Source organism: Heterodontus francisci, chromosome 2 (genome assembly GCF_036365525.1).
Source record: "Heterodontus francisci isolate sHetFra1 chromosome 2, sHetFra1.hap1, whole genome shotgun sequence".
NCBI lineage: Eukaryota > Metazoa > Chordata > Chondrichthyes > Heterodontiformes > Heterodontidae > Heterodontus > Heterodontus francisci.
The window spans coordinates 162962351-162982317 of NC_090372.1; the positions used below are offsets into that span (position 1 = coordinate 162962351).

At 43.7% G+C, this 19967-nt stretch overlaps 1 protein-coding gene across 3 annotated transcripts in view; it reads right to left on the reverse strand.

The window, feature by feature from the left end:
* Positions 1-19967, reverse strand: part of cubn (cubilin (intrinsic factor-cobalamin receptor)) — a 403204-nt gene that overhangs the window by 167085 nt on the left and 216152 nt on the right. For all 3 annotated transcript variants that reach the window (XM_068013312.1, XM_068013303.1, XM_068013322.1), the window contains exons 35-36: positions 14550-14733; positions 9288-9465 (exon numbers count right to left, since the gene is read on the reverse strand). In XM_068013312.1, coding sequence (XP_067869413.1) covers positions 9288-9465; positions 14550-14733 — 362 coding nt within the window. The remainder of the gene's footprint in view (positions 1-9287; positions 9466-14549; positions 14734-19967) is intronic.

Consider the following 19967-nt stretch of genomic DNA (forward strand, 5'->3'; position numbering starts at 1 on the left):
AAAACATCCTTTCCACATACACCCTGTCAAGACCACTCAGGATCTTTTAAGTTTCAATCAAGTCGCCTCTTGCTTTCCTAAACTCCAGCGGATACAAGCCTAGTCTGTCCAACCTTTCCTCATAAGACAACCTGCCCATTCCATGTCTTAGTCTAGTAAACCTGCTTCCAATGCATTTACATCCTTCCTTAAATAAGGAGACCAACACTGTACACACTACTCCAGATGTGGTCTCACCAATGCCCTGTATAAATGAAGCAAAACTTCCCTATTTTTGTATTCAATTCCCCTCGCAATAAACAATAACATTCTATTAGCTTTCCTAATTATTTTCTGCACCTGCATATTAACCTTTTGTGATTCACACACTAGGACACCCAGATCCCTCTGCATCTCAGAGCTCTGCAATCTCTCACCAGTTAGACAATATGCTTCTTTTATATTCTTCCTGCCAAAATGGACAATTTCACATTTTCCCACATTAAATTCCATTTGCCAGATCTTTGCCCACTCACTTAATCTATCTATATCCCTTTGTAACTTCCTTCTCTCCTGTGCACAACTTACTTTCCTACCTATCTTTGTGACATCAGCAAATTTAGCAACCATACCTTTGGTCTCTTCATCCAAATGGTAAAATGTTGAGACCTCAGCACTGATCTCTGTGGCACACCACTCATTACATCTTGCCAACCAGAAAATGACCCATTATGCCTATTCTCTGTTTCCTGTTAGATAGCCAATCTTCTATCCATGCCAATATGTTGCCCCGAAGTTTATCAACTTTAAAACTCTAATTCAGTTAAAACTACTAAAAATATGTGACGCGACCATGTTCGCGTGCATACACGATAAACACACACACAGATAGAGACAGAAAACGAGAAAGAATCAAGGGGAAAAGTTTGAAGCAATAGCTGGAGCTCATTTACTGTCTTTTGAGTTTGATGTAAAGTCTTTGATTGCAGTTCAAGCTTGCCATCTCATTGGGGCCTAGTACACACTTTTAAACTTGTTTCGATGGTTTTCTGTCTTGAAGCTTAGTTTCTTCCGTGGGTCCCTGTCTTTGCGTGAGGGGGAGAGAGAGAGACTGGGAGATGCTGTCTTCTTGAAATCCAGTTGCAGTCTCTGCTTTTCTAGACAGAGAGACAGGGAGAGATGCTCTCTCTTCAAGTTCAGTTGCAGTCTGATTTTTTCGTCACAATTCAAACCAAACATGGGCCAATAGGCCAGTCATGTGATTAGCTCTTTTTTTGGATCAACCTGCCTGGCGAGGTTTTGTGGATTCTTAAAATCTTAGTAGACATCCTCAGTAGGGGGCAGGAATACTGACTTTCACACATCCAATGTCTTTTGATCAAAATCTATTTGGTTAATTAAATCAGGGAGTAGTTCCATTGTCTTCTCCAGGCAATTGTCTTTTAGAATGCAAATGTTTCTTTTACTGTTCTTTTAGAATGCAGGTGCAGCCATGTTTTCAGTCCAGTAAGAGTTTAAAATTAATGTTCCATATGACGACACTAATATCCTTGGCAGGTGTGATTTTCCTCACACCTCCACATCCAGTGCAATGAAATGCGATTTTAGAAGATCTGCTAGACTGGGCATGCGTCAGGTGGTGAGAGAACCAACAAGAGGGAAATCCATGCTTGACCTTGTCCTCACCAATCTGCCTGCCACAGATGACAGTATTGGTAGGAGTGACAACTGCACAGTCCTTGTGGAGACGAAGTCCTGCCTTCACATTGAGGATACCCTCCATCATGTTGTGTGGCACTACAACTGTGCTAAATGGGATCGAGTTCAAACAGATCTAGCAATGCAAAACTGGGCATACATGAGGCGCTGTGGGCCATCAGCAGCAGCAAAATTGTATTTAACCACAATCTGTAATCTTATGGCGCGGTATATTTCCTACTCTACCATTACCATCAAGCCAGGAGACCAACCCTGGTTCAATGAAGAGTGCCAGAGGGCATGCCAGGAGCAGCACCAGGCATACCTCAAAATGATGTGTCAACCTGGTGAAGATACAGCCCAGGACTACTTGCATGCTAAACAGCTTAAGCAACATGCGATAGACAGAGCTAAGCGATCCCACAACCAATTAATTAGATCTAAGCTCTGCAGTCCTGCCACATCCAGCCGTGAATGGTGGTGGACAATTAAACAATTAACTGGAGGAGGTGGCTCCACAAATATCCCCAACCTCAATGATGGGGGATCCCAGCACATCAGTACAAAAGATAAGGCTGAAGCATTTGCAACAAACTTCAACCGGAAGTGCCGAGTTGATGATCCATCTCGGCCTCCTCCTGAAGTCCCCAGCTTTAGAGATGCCAGACTTCAGCCAATTCGATTCACTCAAAGTGATATCAAGAAACGACTGAAAGCACTGGATACTGCAAAGGCTATGGGCCCTGATAATATTCCGGCAATCGTACTGAAGACCTGTGCTCCAGAACTTGCCGCGCCCCTAGCCAAGCTGTTCCAATAAAGCTACAACACTGGCATTTACCCTGCAATATGGAAGATTACCCAGGTATGTGCTATACACAAAAAGCAGGACAAGTCCAATTTGGCCAATTACCGCCCCATCAGTCTACTCTCAATCATCAGTAAAGTGATGGATGGTGTCATCGACAGTGCTATCAAGCGGCATTTGCTTAGCAATAATCTGCTCAGTGACGCTCAGTTTGGGTTCCGCCAGGGCCACTCAGCTCCAGATCTCATTACAGCCTTGGTCCAAACATGGACAAAAGAGCTGAACTCAAGAGGTGAGATGACAGTGACTCGCTTCAATCATAAGGTCAGAAGTGGGGGTGTTCGCTGATGATTGCACAATGTTTAGCACCATTCGCGAGTCCTCAGATACTGAAGCAGTCTGTGTAGAAATGAGCAAGACCTGGACAATATCCAGGCTTGGGCTGATAAGTGGCAAGTAACATTTGCGCCACAGAAGTGCCAGGCAATGACCATCTCCAACAAGAGAGAATCTAACCATCTCCCCTTGACATTCAATGGCATTACGATCTCTGAATCCCCCACTATCAACATCCTGAGGGTTACCATTGACCAGAAACTGAACTGGAGTGGCCATACAAATGCTGTGGCTACAAGAGCAGGTCAGAGGCTAGGAATCCTACAGTGAATAACTCACCTCATGACATCCCAAAGTCTGTCCTCCATCTACAAGGCACAAGTCAGGAGTGTGATGGAGTACTCCACTTGCCTGGATGGGTGCAGCTCCAACAACACTCAAGAAGCTCAATATCATCCAGGACAAAGCAGCCCGCTTGACTGAGAGCCCATCTACAAACATTCACTCCCTCCGCCACCGATGCACAGTGGCAGCAGTGTGTACCATCTGCAAGATGCACTGCAGCAACGCACCAAGGCTCCTTTGACAGCACCTTCCAAACCCGCAACCTCTACCAACTAGAAGGACAAGGGCAGCAAATGCATGGGAACACTACCACCTGCAAGTTCCCCTCCAAGTACACACCATCCTGACTTGGAACTATATCGTCGTTCCTTTACTGTCGCTGGGTCGAAATCCTGGAACTCCCTTCCTAACAGCAGGTAGGTGTACCTACCTCGCATGGACTGCAGCGGTTCAAGAAGGCAGCTGACCACCACCTTCTCAAGGGCAATTAGGGATGGGCAATAAATGCTGGCCTAGCCAGCAACCCTCGAATCCCATGAATAAATAAAAAACAAAAAATGTCCCGTCTAATGGAGCTGCCGGCTGATCAGCAGGCCAGCAACTCTTAGTCCCAGAAGTGCCACTGGAAGGAGTGCAACCCAGCTGAGGAAGGACGATGTCGGTGAACAACAGAAAATGAGTATGTTTTTGGGGCATCGCTGGGGGCGATTGGTCAGGCTCTGATGAGGCAAGGGGGATTGGTTGGGGGGGGGGGCAGGTGCCGTGTTGGGTGTTGGGGGTGGTTGTGGCATTGGGGCCGGCCTTCTGTCTAGCGCAGCTTTGCCCAATCAGGAGCGTCCCTCCCACCAGGCTGTCAGAGAGCCACCTACTTTTGCCAGCCAAGGGTAAAATAACCGTCGCGGCGGGCAGAGGCCCTCAAGTGGCTGTTAATTGGCCACCTAAGGGCCTTGATAGGCTTGGGGCAGGCGGGCCATTTCTCGCCACCGCTGCCCCGCATAAATTGGCCACCGAGGCAGGAGTGGGTCGAGAAGGCCCCCCTCCCCCACTGTGTCTCCCATTCCATTTTATGCCCTCTCCTGCCACTAGCCCGCTCTTTGGGGGGCGTAAAATTCCAGTCAGAGTCTTTAGTTTTGTCCTTTTATTATTTTTGTAATCTCTAGCCTTACCTGCTGACTTAGTCTTAGATTTGTACTCTCTATCTCTTCCTGTCACGATCTGTTTATCATTTCCCATATTAATACCTTTCTCTCTTGCCTTGTCTGCCCATTTTGCTTATCTATCTCCTGTTGAAGTCGGTTCATTTCATCCACACTGTTTGCAACTCCTCCAACATTCATATCTTTGGCAAATTTTGAAATTCTACTCTGTATTCCAAGATCCAATTCATTTATATATATATCAGAAAAGGCAGTGGTTCTAGCATTGACTCTTGGGGAACATCACTGTCTCCCATCTTCCAGTCTGAAAAACAATCATTTACCACTACTCACTCTTTTCTATCCTTAAGCCATTTTTTAAAATCCAATTGGACACTGACCCTCCTATTCCATGAGCCTCAATTGTGTTAACCATCATTTTATGTGGTACTTTATCAAACGCTTTCTGAAAATCCACCTCTCCAATATGTAGAGATTGGAAGATTATGGCAAGCCTTTACGTTATCTCCACCCCCACTTTCTTTAGCAACCTTAATGCAAGCTATTCGGACCAGTGACTTATCTGCCCTAAGCACAGCCAGCCTTTCCAGTACCTCCTCGCTCTCAATTTTTACCCTATCCATTGCGTCTACTCTCTCCGTTTCTACCGATATTTTGTCAGATTCCTCTTTCTTAGTAAACACCGATACAAATTACAGTTACAGACAGGTGGGAGACGATAGGGATGGTTCCCCCTTTTTCACCTCTTGACTGACCAAAGACAGTGTTTTTAAAAAAAATGTTTTATCCCCTGGATGTTTTAATGGTCAACAAATGGACAAATGAGAGATTTTCTCAAATTTAAATGAAGGATAAACGCCAAAAAATGTATGCAACTTCAGCCACTCTCACACGCATACGGATACACACACACAAGAAAGATAGAGATTAAAAGATAACATGAAGTTAGGACTGATGGTTTAAAAGTGTCCTCTGCTTAACTTGTGTTTCCTCAGGGTGAAGATTGAAACAGTGCAGGCCTGTATTCTTTGTGCTTGTTCACTGAACAAAGCCTTGGGAGGAACAGAAAAACAGTCACACTGCTCCAGACTGCTTTTGTTATATTCCAGTCAAAGGTTACTGGTGAAGTCCTGATATGATTTCTCAGGTAGGGGGGGGAGTTTATGGCCAAACTCCAGTCACTGCCTACAAGTGCGGATGGAGATAGGGGAAGGGCTTGCCATAATCTTCCAATCCTCCCTGGATACAGTGGAGATGCCAGAGGATTGGAGAGTGGCAAATGTGACACCTTTATTCAAGAAGGGGTGTAAGGACAGTCCTAGAAACTACAAGCCCGTTAGTTTAACCTTAGTGGTGGGTAAGGTTTTAGAACCACAGAAAAGTTACGTCACAGAAAGAGGCCATTCAGTCCATCTTGTCTGCGCCAGCTGAAAAAAACAGCCGCCCATTCTAATCCTACCTTCCATCACCTGGTCTCGATCCTTGCAGGTTATCGCACTTCAGGTGCACGTCCAGGTACCTTTTAAATGAGTTGAGGGTTTCTGCCTCCACCACCAATCTAGGCAGCAAATTCCAGACAGCCACCACCTTCTGGGTGAAAAAGTTTTTCCTCATGTCTCCTCTAATCCTTCTACCAATCACCTTAAATCTGTGCCCCCTGGTAATTGACCTCTCCACTAGGAGAAACAGGTCCTTCCTGTCAACTCTATCTAGGCCCCTCATAATTTTGTACACCTCTATTAAGTCACCCCTGAGCCTCCTCCGTTCTAAGGAAAACAACCCGAGCCGATCCAATCTTTCCTCATAGTTGCAATTTTCAAGCCCTGGCAACATTCTTGTAAATCTCCTCTGTGCTCTCTCCAGACCAATTATGTCCTTTGTGTAAAGTGGTGACCAGAACTGTATGCAATACTCCAGCTGTGGCTTAAACAGCGTTTTATACAGTTCCAGCATTACATCATTCCTTTTGTATTCTATACCTTGGTCAATATAAAGGAAAGCATTCCATATGGCTTCTTCACCACTCTACCTACCTCTACTGCCACCTTCAGGGACCTGTGAACATGCACTCCAAGGTCTCTCACTTCCTGTACCCCTCTCAATATCCTCCTGTTTATTGTGTATTCCTTGCTTTGTTTACCCTCCCCAAATGCATTACCTCACACTTCTCTGGACTGAATTCCATTTGCCACTTTTCCGCCTACTCAACCAAACCATTGATATCATTCTGGAGTCTACAGCTATCCTCTTCACTATCAACTACCCAGCCAATTTTTGTGTCATCTGCAAAGTTCCCAATCATGCCTCCTACATTTAAGTCCTAATCATTAATATATATCACAAACAGCAAGGGACCCAACACTGAGCCCTGTGGAATGCCACTGGAAATCGCTTTCCATTTGCAAAAACACTTGTCAACCATTACCCTTTGTTTCCTGCTTTTGAGACTGGAGGACTGTAGACAGTGGCATTCCCCAAGGATCAGTGCTGGGACCACTGCTTTTTTGATATATATAGCTGACTTGGATCTTGGAATACGGTGTAGAATCTCAAAATTTGCTGCTGACACCAAAGTTGGAGGTGAGGCAAACAGTGAGGATGATATGAGCTGCCTGCAATAGGACATAGATAGGCTAGCAGAATGGGCAGAGAGGTGGCATATGGAATTTAATAGCGACAAGTGTGAGACGATGCATTTTGGCAGAAGGAATAGGGAGAGGCAATATATAAATAATGGAACAGTTCTGAAGATTCTGCAGGAACAGAGAGAGCAGGGGATGCATGTGCATAAATCTTTGAAGGTGGCAGGAAATATTGAGAGAGTGGTTAGTAAAGCATATGGGATCTTGGGCTTCATAAATACAGGCATTGAGTACAAAAACAGGGAAGTTTTGTTGAACCTTTATAAAGCTCTGGTTAGGCCCCAACTGGAGTATTGCATTCAATTCTGGTCACCACACTTTAGAAAGGATGTGAGGCCCCTTGAGAATGTATGGAGGAGATTTACCAGAATGGTTCCAGGGATGGAGTATTTTAGTTACAGTGTTTAATAGAAGTGTACAAGATTATGACAGGCTTAGATAAGTTAGATAAGGAAAAACTGTTCCCATTAACAAATGGTACAAGGACTAGGGGACACAGATTGAAGGTTTTGGCAAGAGATGCACGGAGAATAGGAGGAAGCACCTTTTTATGCAAGTGGTAATAACCTGGAACTCGCTGCCCACAACAGTGGTGGAAGTGGAGATGATCAATGACTTCAAGAGTAAGTTGGATGGCCACCTGAGAGAATTAGGCTTGCAGGGCTACGGGGATTGAGCCAGTGAATGGGACTGACTTTATAGCTCCGTGGAGAGCTGGCATGGGCTTGATAGACTGAATGGCCTTCTTCTATGCCGTAAGTGACTGTATGACTCCAGTTCAAAGCTGGTAATCTTAGGCAGGGTCCTATTTCTTCGATGGCATAGATGGATCTCTCTTTCTCTTCTGGCTTTGTTAGCACAGAATGCGTCTTATTAAAATTCCTTATCAGAAACCTGGTTTCCGTCATGTGACCAGAGTTTCTCCATCATTCTTCTCATAAATGGTGTCTGATTGTGAGGCTATTGTGGGTCTGGGTGTCATTCGTCATTTATATTCTAATGCCTTCTCCAAGGCTTGATCAGACATGAAGATTGGCTTAGGGTTCTTGCAGTTTCCATGTGTATTAGCAGTACAGGATAAAGTCAACTGACCTCTCAACTCCATTTTGTTTTGTAGGAAATGCATCCGTTTTGCCTTTCTTTCATTAGTTCATTATACAGTTCATAATTTCACCTTATGTGAGCATGACAGTACTCATTAAGTATTCTAGCCTTGCCCTGTGCCTCTAAGCATATATCACCCTCTTTGTCCCGAATAGATCCCACTCCACCTCTTACAACCTGTTACTATTTAATGCCAGTGTCCCCTCCAAGCCATACACTGTCCTGACTTGGAAATATATCATTTCTTCACTGTCGCTGGATCAAAATCCTGGAACTCCCTCCCTAACATCGCTGTTGGTGTATCTGCATGACATTGACAGCAGTGGTTTAAGAAGGCAGCTCACCACTACCACCTCGAGGGCAATTAGGGATGGGTAACAAATGCTGGCCTTGTCAGCGATAGCCACACCCCGTGAAAGAAATAAAAAAAGGATTTTGGGGTTCCCTTTTATGTTGATTGCCATTCTATTCTTATATTCTCTCTTTGTCAGTCTTATTTTCCTCTTCACCTCCCCTCTCAACTTATTGTATTTGACCTGGTTTTCACTTGAAGAATTCACTTGACATATAACATACACCCTCCTCTTTTGTTTCATCATAATCTCTATCTCACTTGTCATCCAAGGAGCCCTGTTTTGGTATCCTTACTTTTTGCCCTTGTTGGAATTTAGCTAGCCTGTACCTGAAGCATCTCTTCCTTAAATGTTCCATTACAGTTTTTCCTGTCAGTCATTTGCTCCATGTTATCCTGGTGTGATCACGGTTGGCCAGCCACACATGTCACATGGGGCGATGGCACCTGCTTCCAGGTCCACTGCCGGTACCAGTAACCGGCTTACAAAATTCAGCCCTCTATCTCTACTAATTTAGTATCATCAACAAATCCTACCAGCCTGCAGCTGGTTTTGGCACCTAGGTCATTTGTGTAGATTAGAAACAATATTGATGTGGTTACTTTCTCAACACCTCCCCCAGTTTGACATTACACCTTTCAGCAAGTACTCATTATTTTTAATGGGTTTCTTATCCAGTCTCATGTTTTACCAATTGGCTCTTAAAATGACAGTTTTGTTAACCTGATTAAGCTGAAATTCATTCATCATTATCAGGAACTAAGACCCTTTCAACAAACCCTATTTTACATTACTCATTTACTGCAAATTATAAAAATGACTGAGTGGAGCATGAGGTTAATAAATTCACAAATATTGATCTTACGCAAGAAAACTTTCATCGATGTAGAATAGGTCGTCGAAATCAAGCTGAACTGCTTCACCATTTGGAACAGTGATGGTCCAGATACATTCTATGTTTTTTGGGTAATTGCTGGGGTAGTTCATTGAGGCAATGTACCCAATAGGGTCAGAATCAGAAACATAAATGGTTCCACCACAGGCTACAAAAGAACAAAAAGGATATTAGTGTGTACGTCAAAATTAAAGAAAATCAATAACAAGGCTCGATAAACATGTATTTAGGATGATGCTGGTTAATGAAAATTACATGATATAATCATTGTGCAGACAGAAGCATCCATGTGTAAAGAAGTACCTGTCTGAAATCACCGACATATTAATTATTATCTTGGAGAGTTCTAAAAACCCACGTTTTTGAAATTCTTTAGTAAAAAGGCAGCACTTAAAAAATTCTCTATAACTTTATTGTGGAGATGCACTTTAGCTATCATTTTAATTGCAACCATAAGAGTTTAGGCTGTTATCCTGCACCTTTACCACTCCACCTCCCCCCTGCCCTACAACCTCACTCCACTGTACCACACAAGGTTTTTACGAGAAATATATGATTAACGCTTTAATCCACAAAATTGCACTCAGAAATTCCCCAGTATTCAGCAGTACACTCAAACATCCTTTCATCAATTTTCTTCAAAGCTAATTTTGATTTCTTCACCATACAGTAATCCACAGACCACTATTGGCTGACTGATTATATTACATAGGAGGGTTCAGTGGAATGAAAAGAGTCCTTGACGAGGAGAAAACAATCTATTACCCACTGGAGTTCTTGAATTACATCATTTCAGTGCTGCATGAAGTGCTGTTTTGTCAATAACCACACTGTTCTCTGTTTGCGCACACAATGTAGTTTTTGTTAGTCTAATGTTTGTTAAAATGCTACTTTGACAAATCCTTGTCATACAACATAGGCCACAGTCAGGGTCACAGCTTCTCAACTATTTTCAATTCTTTGTTTAGAATCTTTGTTGGAATTAATTTATTCAGTTCCTGCTCATAAGGAAATCATTTCATTAGAGCACAGTGACCTATAAATAAGACAAGTTAGAGGTCCTCACTTGGGCTTATATTTTCCTCCAGTAGTTAGGTTTAATGAAAAATTAGAGGTCAGTGTAAATGTGTGGAGCTCAGCTTCATATTCACATTTTTTTTGCTGAATTTGGTGAACAAAGTAAAATATTCCCCAATTGAAAAATTGTTTTGCATTGACAGATAAAGAAGTGTGCCAATGCTGCCAGTTAGGAGCTCATCTTATATTGCAAGGTTAGTGACTTAAACAGGTTTCAGGGGTTAAATCACTAAGTTCTTGTAGTAATGGCGATGAATTCAGTTCTGAATGTCAGACTGACCTCCCAATTTGCAAAGTGCACACATGCACACTGCAGCACACAAATCCAAACATTGTGGTGGGCCAACCAATGCTACTCCCAAGAGTTCGCTACTTCAAACAGCAAGTATGGAACCAGCATGAATTTGGGCTAATTGCCCACTAATTCCAAATTAATTATATTTGTAAAAATTTCCAGGTGGACGGGGTCTCTTCTCAATTGGCAAATAATTAATGTGGTGGTCCACATCATTTTAAAAGTTAAAATGGATTGATTTAGCATGAAACCTTTAAAAAATTTGATAAATCTTGTTAAAAAGTAAAATCTCAGACTTTTTAAATATCACTTTTTAAAAGATTTATATGATCAAAGTTATTGTACTTTTTAAAAATGTTTAAATTTTTAAGTTTGTAAAATTAATCATGTCTACTAAATCTGATTTTCCAATGCCTTTTTATTGCAGCATCCTACTTGAGACAGTTTTTGTAGTGCAGTGACTGTAAGTCATGCCCACAACTGCCTGCCGTTTTTGCTTGCACTATACAATGTTGCTGGGCCTCGATGCAGCTCACGCTGGGAGGGAATCTTCCCTCAAGGCAACAGAAGCTCTCAACATGGGAATCACAATAGTTTTGTGTGTCGATTAATTCGATGTCAGCGGTACATGATGTCGCTGCTCCAATAACTGCAAAATCGGGGCCATTATCTTTCAAATGAATGTATTTAGATCTTCTGCTAAATCATGCTGAACGTGACATCAGATATCTTGTTTGATGCTTTGCTTCAGTATTCACTAGTGAGAGGGACCTGGTCGTTTGTGAGGACCGTGGAACAGGCTGATATGCTCGAACAGGTTGAGGTTAAGAGGGAGGATGTGCTGGAAATTTTGAATGATATGAGGACAGATAAGTCCCCAGGGCCAGACGGGATATACCCAAGGATATTATGGGAAGCGAGGGAAGAGATTGCTGCGCCTTTGGCGATGATCTTTGCGTCCTCACTGTCCACTGGAGTAGTACCGGATGATTGGAGGGTGGCAAATGTTGTTCCCTTGTTCAAGAAAGGGAATAGAGATAACCCTGGGAATTATAGACCAGTCAGTCTTACGTCGGTAGTGGGCAAATTATTGGAGAGGATTCTGAGAGACAGGATTTATGATTATTTGGAAAAGCATGGTTTGATTAGAGACAGTCAGCATGGCTTTGTGAGGGGCAGGTCATGCCTCACAAGCCTTATTGAATTCTTTGAAGATGTGACAAAACACATTGATGAAGGAAGAGCAGTGGATGTGGTGTATATGGATTTTAGCAAGGCGTTTGATAAGGTTCCCTATGGTAGGCTCATTCAGAAAGTAAGGAGGCATGGGATTCAGGGAAAGTTGGCTGTCTGGATACAAAATTGGCTAGCCCATAGAAGACAGAGGGTGGTAGTAGATGGAAAGTATTCAGCCTGGAGCTCAGTGACCAGTGGTGTTCTGCAGGGATCTGTTCTGGGACCTCTGCTCTTTGTGATTTTTATAAATGACTTGGATGAGGAAGTGGAAGGCTGGGTTAGCAAGTTTGACGATGACTCGAAGGTTGCTGGAGTTGTGGATGGTGTGGAAGGCTGTTGTAGGTTGCAACGGGACATTGACAGGATGCAAAGCTGGGCTGAGAAGTGGCAGATAGAGTTCAACCTGGAAAAGTGTGAAGTGATTCATTTTGGAAGGTCGAATTTGAATGCAGAATGCAGGCTTAAAGACAGGATTCTTGGTAGTGTGGAGGAACAGAGGGATCTTGGGGTCCATGTCCGCTCAAAGTTGCCACCCAAGTTGATAGGGTTGTTAAGAAGGGGTATGGTGTGTTGGCTTTCATTAACAGGGGGATTGAGTTTAAGAGCCGCGAGGTTATGCTGCAGCTCTATAAGGCCCTGGTTCGACCACACTTGGAATATTGTGTTCAGTTCTGGCCGCCTCATTATAGGAAGGATGTGGAAGCTTTAGAGAGGGTGCAGAGGAGATTTACCAGGATGCTGCCTGGACTGGAGGGCATGTCCTACGAAGAAAGATTGAGGGAGCTAGGGCTTTTCTCATTGGAGCGAAAAAGGATGAGAGGTGACTTGATAGAGGGGTACAAGATGATGAGGGGCATAGATAGAGTGGATAGCCAGAGACTTTTTCCCAGGGTGGAAAGGGCTATCACCAGGGGGCATAATTTTAAGGTGATTGGAGGAAGGCTTCAGAAAGATGTCAGAGGTAGGTTCTTTGCACAGAGAGTGGTGGGTGCATGGAATGCGCTGCCAACGGTGGTGGTAGAAGCAGATACATTAAGGACATTTAAGCGACTCTTGGATAGGTACATGGATGATAGTAGAATGAAGGGTAGGTAGTTAGTTTGATCTTAAAGTAGGTTAAAGGTTTGGCACAACGTCGTGGGCCGAAGGGCCTGTACTGTGCTGTACTGTTCTATGTTCTATGTGTCAGATGGCATGGTTCCCCATCACAACTAAACCAGACTCTCAGAATCTAGTTCTCCTACAATCATTGTCAGATATGAGTTCCAGGACTTGCAGAATGGTTGAATGCAGCTGCAGCCAATAAGGCTCCATTGACTCTTGATCACTTTGGCATGTGTTCCTTTATACAGTTCCATTTAAGGCACGACATACTGTGTCTGGAGTGCTTCCAATGAAACATCCAACACCACCAGATAGTCAGTCATTCACATATTTTATCAATGCCATCAGGTCTGCAATGTCAGCTTCTATTGGCACTAATTCTCTGCCAAAGTGAGGCATTTTTACTTCTATCAGCAGTGATGGCTGTGGGAGCATTTTTCAGCATCAGTCATGCAGTCTGTTCGCCTTTTCTTCCAGAAACATCAGATCGAAGGATTCTATTGGTGCCAACCTGTTGGTGCCAGTAATGGTGCTGGAGTAAAAATTAATTTAAATAGCTGCCACAAAAGCTCATGAGAACTGTAGACCATGCTTAGAGTACTGTGAACAGTTCTGGTGTCCATATTATAAAAAGGATACAGAGGCACCGGAGAAGGTGCAAAGAAGATTTACTAGAATGATACCAGAACTGAGAGATTATACCTTTCAGGAAAGATTGAACAGGCTGGGGCTCCTTTACCTAGAAAAGAGAAGACTGAGGGCTAACCTGATCGTGATCCTTAAAGTTATGAAAGAATTTGATAGGTTAGACGATAGGTTAGATGATTCCACTTGTGGGTGTGACCAGAACTGGGAGCCATTCGTATAAGATAATCACTAATAAATCCAATTGGAATTCGGAGAAACTTCCTTACCCAGTGAGTTTTTAGAATGTGGAACTTGCTACCACAGCGAGTAGTTGAGGTTAATGGCATAGATGCATACAAGGGGAAGCTATACCAACACATGAGATGGAAAGGAATATAGGAACATAGGAGCAGGATATTGAAATACTTTTTAAATGGCAATAAATGCTGGCCTAGCCAGGGATGCCCACATTCCATGAACGAATAAAAAAAACTGCTCCTATCAACCCTGGACGCCTGATTTCCTGGACACTACCCTAGTTTACACTGCAAAACTAGCATGTCTGCACGTTGGGAAATTGCATGGATCGACCCTATTCCCTATATTTTCCTATATTTTTTAAGGAGTGGCTCCCTATTTCAATTGGGAGTTCTACCTCATGTTCCATAGCTGACTACAAACCTCAGTGGGGTGCAGAACAGATAGATGGATCTCCGCTGCATTGCACATTCTGTAATACCCCATCTGCATCTGTTTCTGGGACGTAACAGAGATTATGATCAACCTAACAACTGAAAATATTTGAAAATAAATTTCTGGCACTGTACTGAGCATCCATAGATGTAAATAAATTTGGGTAATTACATATCCCACATGCTTGCTCATCCACTCACCATAGTTTGAAGCCTCATAGGTGAGTTGGAATCCTTGGCCCTCATTGCTTCCATCAGAAATGAAGTGTACAAAGAGCTGATTGTTTGTTGTATGCATTGTGGAAGGAGGGCTTTCACCACAATAGTGTCCATTTCCTCCATGGGAGGTCAAAGGTGGGGAAGACTCATCAGGTCCATTCTTTAACTAGAATGGAAAACAACATGGAAAATATCAGAGGCTTCAATTAGAAAATAAAAATCAAAGGTAGGGAAGTCTTAAACCTTGAACCAGAACAACCAAAGTGAATTACAGGAAAACTCCACCCAAAAAATTGTTCTAAACAGAAGTTTCAGAAGGTTAGAACATCATTTTCTTTCCATTTAGTCGTAGAGAGATACGGCACTGAAACAAGCCCTTTGAGTCTGTGCTGACCATCAACCACCCATTTATACTAATCCCATATTCCCTACCACATCCCCTCCTACATTAATCACATATTCCCTACCATTCTCCTACCTACACTAGGGGCAATTTACAATCGCCAATTTAACCTATCAACCTGCAATTCTTTGGCAGTGAGAGGAAACTGGAGCACCTGGCAGAAACCCACACGGTCACAGGGAGAACTTACAAACTCTACACAGGTAGTACCCAGAACTGAACCCGGGTTGCTGGAGCTGTGAGGCTATGGTGCTAACCACTGCACCACTCCAAGTCAAGTCAAGGCTTTACAAGTTTTCCATCTTTTAATCCAGGTGACAGTGACTCTTCCATAAATATCAGTGTCATGCAGGCCCCCACCTGACAAGAATGAGGCACACATTATTTCGCCACATGAACATTAAAACTTAAAATTGAGGCTGGGAAGAAAAGAGGGCTTATCATAAGGAATTGCCAGGCTTCTCACCGGAAAGAGCTTTTTTGCATACTAGCAGACAATGTTGGAACAAAGGATCCAGTCCCTGCTCTCCAATACACAAAAGACATTGTCAGACCAGTTTAGTCACATGACTAACTGGCTGTTTGAATTTGAACTTGCCACAGATTGTTTGAAACTCAGAAAGCTCTTTGCTCCTGGACTGAGAACATCTCACTCCTGTCATCTTTCTCACGGAACTGAAGACCCATTGAATCCCAAGAGAGAAAAGTCTCCTACAGTGAACAAGGTTTAAGAAGACTACTGGGCCCCAATGAAAAGCAATATTACGTACAATCAAGGACTACAGCGAACTCAAAGCACAGTAAAAATCCCTCTTCAGAGATTGCCTCAAACTTTTTCATTTTCTTTTTTTCTGTCTGCATTTACATGTGCGTATTGCATATGCATGCTAGCATGGGGCATGGCGTATGTTTGTAGACGTTAACCAAATTAGAGTTTAAGTTTAAGTTTAATAAAATTTTACTTTTCTTCTTTAAACCTAAGAAAGCCTGTTTCTGCTCATTTCTTAGCCTTGTAATTGGAAAGTGGTGAACAAGGATTCACCACGGGGAGCTCAAAACACAGTGTGTTTAAAACAAAGTCCTGTTACAATAAGACCAGGTGAAGACAGCAAAAGACCCCTAGACACCTTTCTCACCTATTTGTAACACCAGGCAATTTTATTAAATGGCTTCATGCTTTACTGCACAATATCAAAGTTAGCTATTTTATCGTATTTCTTTTCAGGCGATGAAATATTGCTTACTGAATCTAACCCAGTCTTTCATTCGACATGTGGCTTCTGTACCATACATAATTTACAAGTCTTATATTTACACAATCTTAAATAAACTGTTTCTGATTATAATCCAGTAAGATAGTTAAAGGGATACAAAACACCTTTTGCACAATCCTCATGAAGACCTTAGACTCCATATGGGATACGGTTGTACGGGAAACCTTCATCTTCTAATATCTTGCCCAAGTGAACACTATTCATGTATGAGCCTTGATAATGAGTATTAGGTGGTTTTTGGTTACAAGGAAGCATCACAGCCAAACCCAACACTGCCCTCACCTGTCATCGACACACACATGAGTGAACTCTTATTATGAGTTGCTGGGCAGAAGTCAGGACTGGAAATCCTGGTTTGTTTTCCATTGCTAATCCAGATGCACCAAGACCAACTGTAGAGCACCTATCACTACCTGGCTGGAATCAGCTAACTCAGCAAAGACTGGGGATGGAACCGACCATGTGTCTGGTCTATACTACTCAGCTACTCACTGGGTAAACTTACTGGGCCCTTGGGAAAGCCTGGCAATCAAAACATTGATTTAAAAAACTATCCTTTTAACCTTAATACAGAAATAGGAGGACGTTTAATAGTATATCAGACATAAAGTAATGAGATTCAATGACAGCTTTCCTCAAAACTTCAACAACACTGCCTTTACGCTAATAAACGGCACTTCACAGGAATGTTCGAAAGCAAAATTAGACACTGAGCCACATAAGGCGATATTAGGGCAGACGGCCAAAAACTTGTTCAAAGATGGTTAGATTTTAAGCGAGCTTCTTAAAGGATGCAATAGAGGTAGAGTGGTGGAAAGATTTTGGGAGGGAATTCTAGAGCTTAATGCCGAGGCAGATGAAGGCACGGTCACCAATAGTGGAGCGATTAAAATCGGGAATGCTCAAGGGGCCAGAATTAGGTGACTGCAGACACCTTAGAGGGTTGTGGAGCTGGAGGAGATGACAGAGATAGGGAGGGGTGAGGCCATGGAGGGATTTGAAAAACAAGCAAGAGATTTTTAAATTGAGGGGTTGCTTGACTGGAAGCCAATCTAGGCCAGTGAGAACACGGGTCGTCAGTGAATGGGACTTGGTACAAGTAAGGACACGTGCAGCAGAGTTTTGGATGACCTCAAGTTACAGAGGATAGAACTTGAGAGGGCAGCCAGGAGTCCATTGGAATAATCAAGACTAGAGGTAACAAAGGTATAGATGAGGGTTTTGCCAAGAGATAAGCTGATGCAGGGATGGTGCCAGGTGATGTTATGGAGATGAAAATAGGCGGTCTTAGTGATGGCGTGGATATGTGATCGGAAGCTCATCCCAGGCTCAAAAATGACACTAAGCTTGCGACCCAAGGTTTAGCTTCAGACGATTGCTAAGGAGAGTGGTAGAGTTGGTAGCTAGGGATTGGAGTTTGGAGTGGGGATGGAAGACAATGGCTTTGATGTTCCCAATATATAATTGGAGGAAATTTTGGCTCAAGTACTGGATGTCAGATAAGCAGTCTGATAATTTAGCAACAGTGGAGGAGTCGAGAGAGGTGGTGATGAGGTAAAGGTGGGTGTCATCAGCGTACATGTGAAAACTAATGCTGTGCTTTTGGATGATGTTACTGATAGGCAGCATGTAGATGAGAAATAGAAGGGGGCCAAGAATAGATCCTTGGAGAACACCAGAGGTAATGTTGTAGGAGTGGGAAGAGAAGCCATTGCAAGTGATACTCTGATTACAACTAAATAGATAAGAATGGAACCAGGTGAGTGCAGTTCCAACCAGCTGCACTGGAGGGGTTGAAGGAGGATGGTCTGGTCAACCATATCAAAGGCTACAGACAGCTTGAGAAGGATGAGAAGTGATAGTTTACCTTTGCCACAGTTACATCGGGTGGACTTTTGTCACAGCAGCGGGGACGGGTTGGGAGGCAGATGGGATGGCAAAATGCCGGTGCATAGTGTTGGGACAGAAGCCCAACATCTTTACACTGCTAAGGGATATTCCTAGAGGCGGCCGGGCCGGCAGGTGCAGGCCGTGCTTTAAGTCGGCGGGCAGACAATCGAGCCTGTTAAACAGGCAATTAATTGTGATCTTATGAGGCATTCAGAATTTTGTGAAGGGCGCACAAGAATATCAAAGCTTCAAAGCCTTAGCATCTACAAGGAGGTGGAAGGTCAGTGGAAGGTCAGTCTTGGCTGCAGTTGGCAGCTATTATAAGAGGTAGTGTGGCATTGTAGCAAGGGGGGGAGAGAGAAAACCATAGCAGTGGCAATTTCCAGGCTGGCCAAACTTGGCAAGCACAGCAGAGGCATTCAGATTGAGTGTCCTCTCTGACTTGCAATTTAGGAATACAGATTAAGGGTGCGGGGGGTGGGGGTGTGGTGAGAGGCAATGTGAAGTGAGTGCAGCAATTTGCAATGGGTCTCATTCACTCTGCTTTTGAAATGTGCAGTGAGGAAGAGTGTCAGAAAGGGAGAGAGCTGCAACCACTGGGAGCGGGGCTGCAACACCCAGAGGGGCACCAGAATCTTAAGGATGGAAGGGTGCATGGATGGGGAGCGCGCAGAGGGGCATGCAACCAGCCTCTTGTGTGCTACCCACCAGAGAGGGTTGACCGTCAGAGGCTCTGCTTCCTGCAAACAATGAGGAGGAGTATCACTGAAGACTGTGCCTCTCTAGGGAGGCAGTCACCGAGCTGTGTGCCATGATGGAGGAGGAGCTGAGCCCAATGGGAAGTAATTGGCACCCATTGCCTGTGGCAGTGAAGATCACCTTGGTGCTGAATTTTTATGTCTCAGGATCATTCTAGGGATCCTATGCAGACACCTGTGGGATTTCCCAGCCTGTGGCTCATCATTGCATCAAGATAGTCACAAATGCCACGTTCAAGAGGCCCAGCCTTATTGTGCATTTTCACACCAGCCCAGACAATCAGGCTGAGAAGACTGTAGGATTCGAAGCCATCGCTGGATTCCTCCAGGTGCAGTGTGTATACACATGTCATGATTCCTTCATTCTAAGGCAGTCCCAGGTGCCCAAGCTTTTCAGGCCCACCACACACTTTCAAGGATGGATACTGGGTGACAAGGGCTATCCACTGAAGACATGACTCCTTATGCCTGTGCAGAACCCCAGCATAGATGCAGAGGAGACATACAACTTCCACACGACAGCTTGAGCCACCATTGAGAAGACGGCAGGACTTCTGAAAATGTGGTTCAAAATGCCTTGATAAATCTGGTGAAGTTCTTCAATATGCCCCAGCATGTGTCTTGTGTATTGTAGTGATATGCTGTTCTCTACACAACTGCACGGTAGAGGGGAGAAGCTTTGAACTATGAGGACATCCTGGAGTGCGATGCCTTCTCTGAAGATGAAGATTTTGAGGGAGGCTGCTGACCAGGCGGACCATGGCAATGAACCCAAGGGACCGCAGGCAAGGTACAAGGAGATATGCGCAAGGGAGGCTTGTGACTCTCAAATACAGACACATTTCTCATGAGCCTTCCTTAGCTCTGCTCCCTTTTTTTGAATTCCCTTACCATCTCACGGGAATCGTAATGACATCAGGCCATGACATGGATAATGCATTGACCTGAGCAGATGTGGCCCTTCTCATCACACTTTTTGCAACAGCAATCAAACTGTGAAAGGTCCAATAGTGCAGAAATGAATAAAGGATTCATTTGTGGTACAACATATCAAATTTCATTAATCACAATTAGA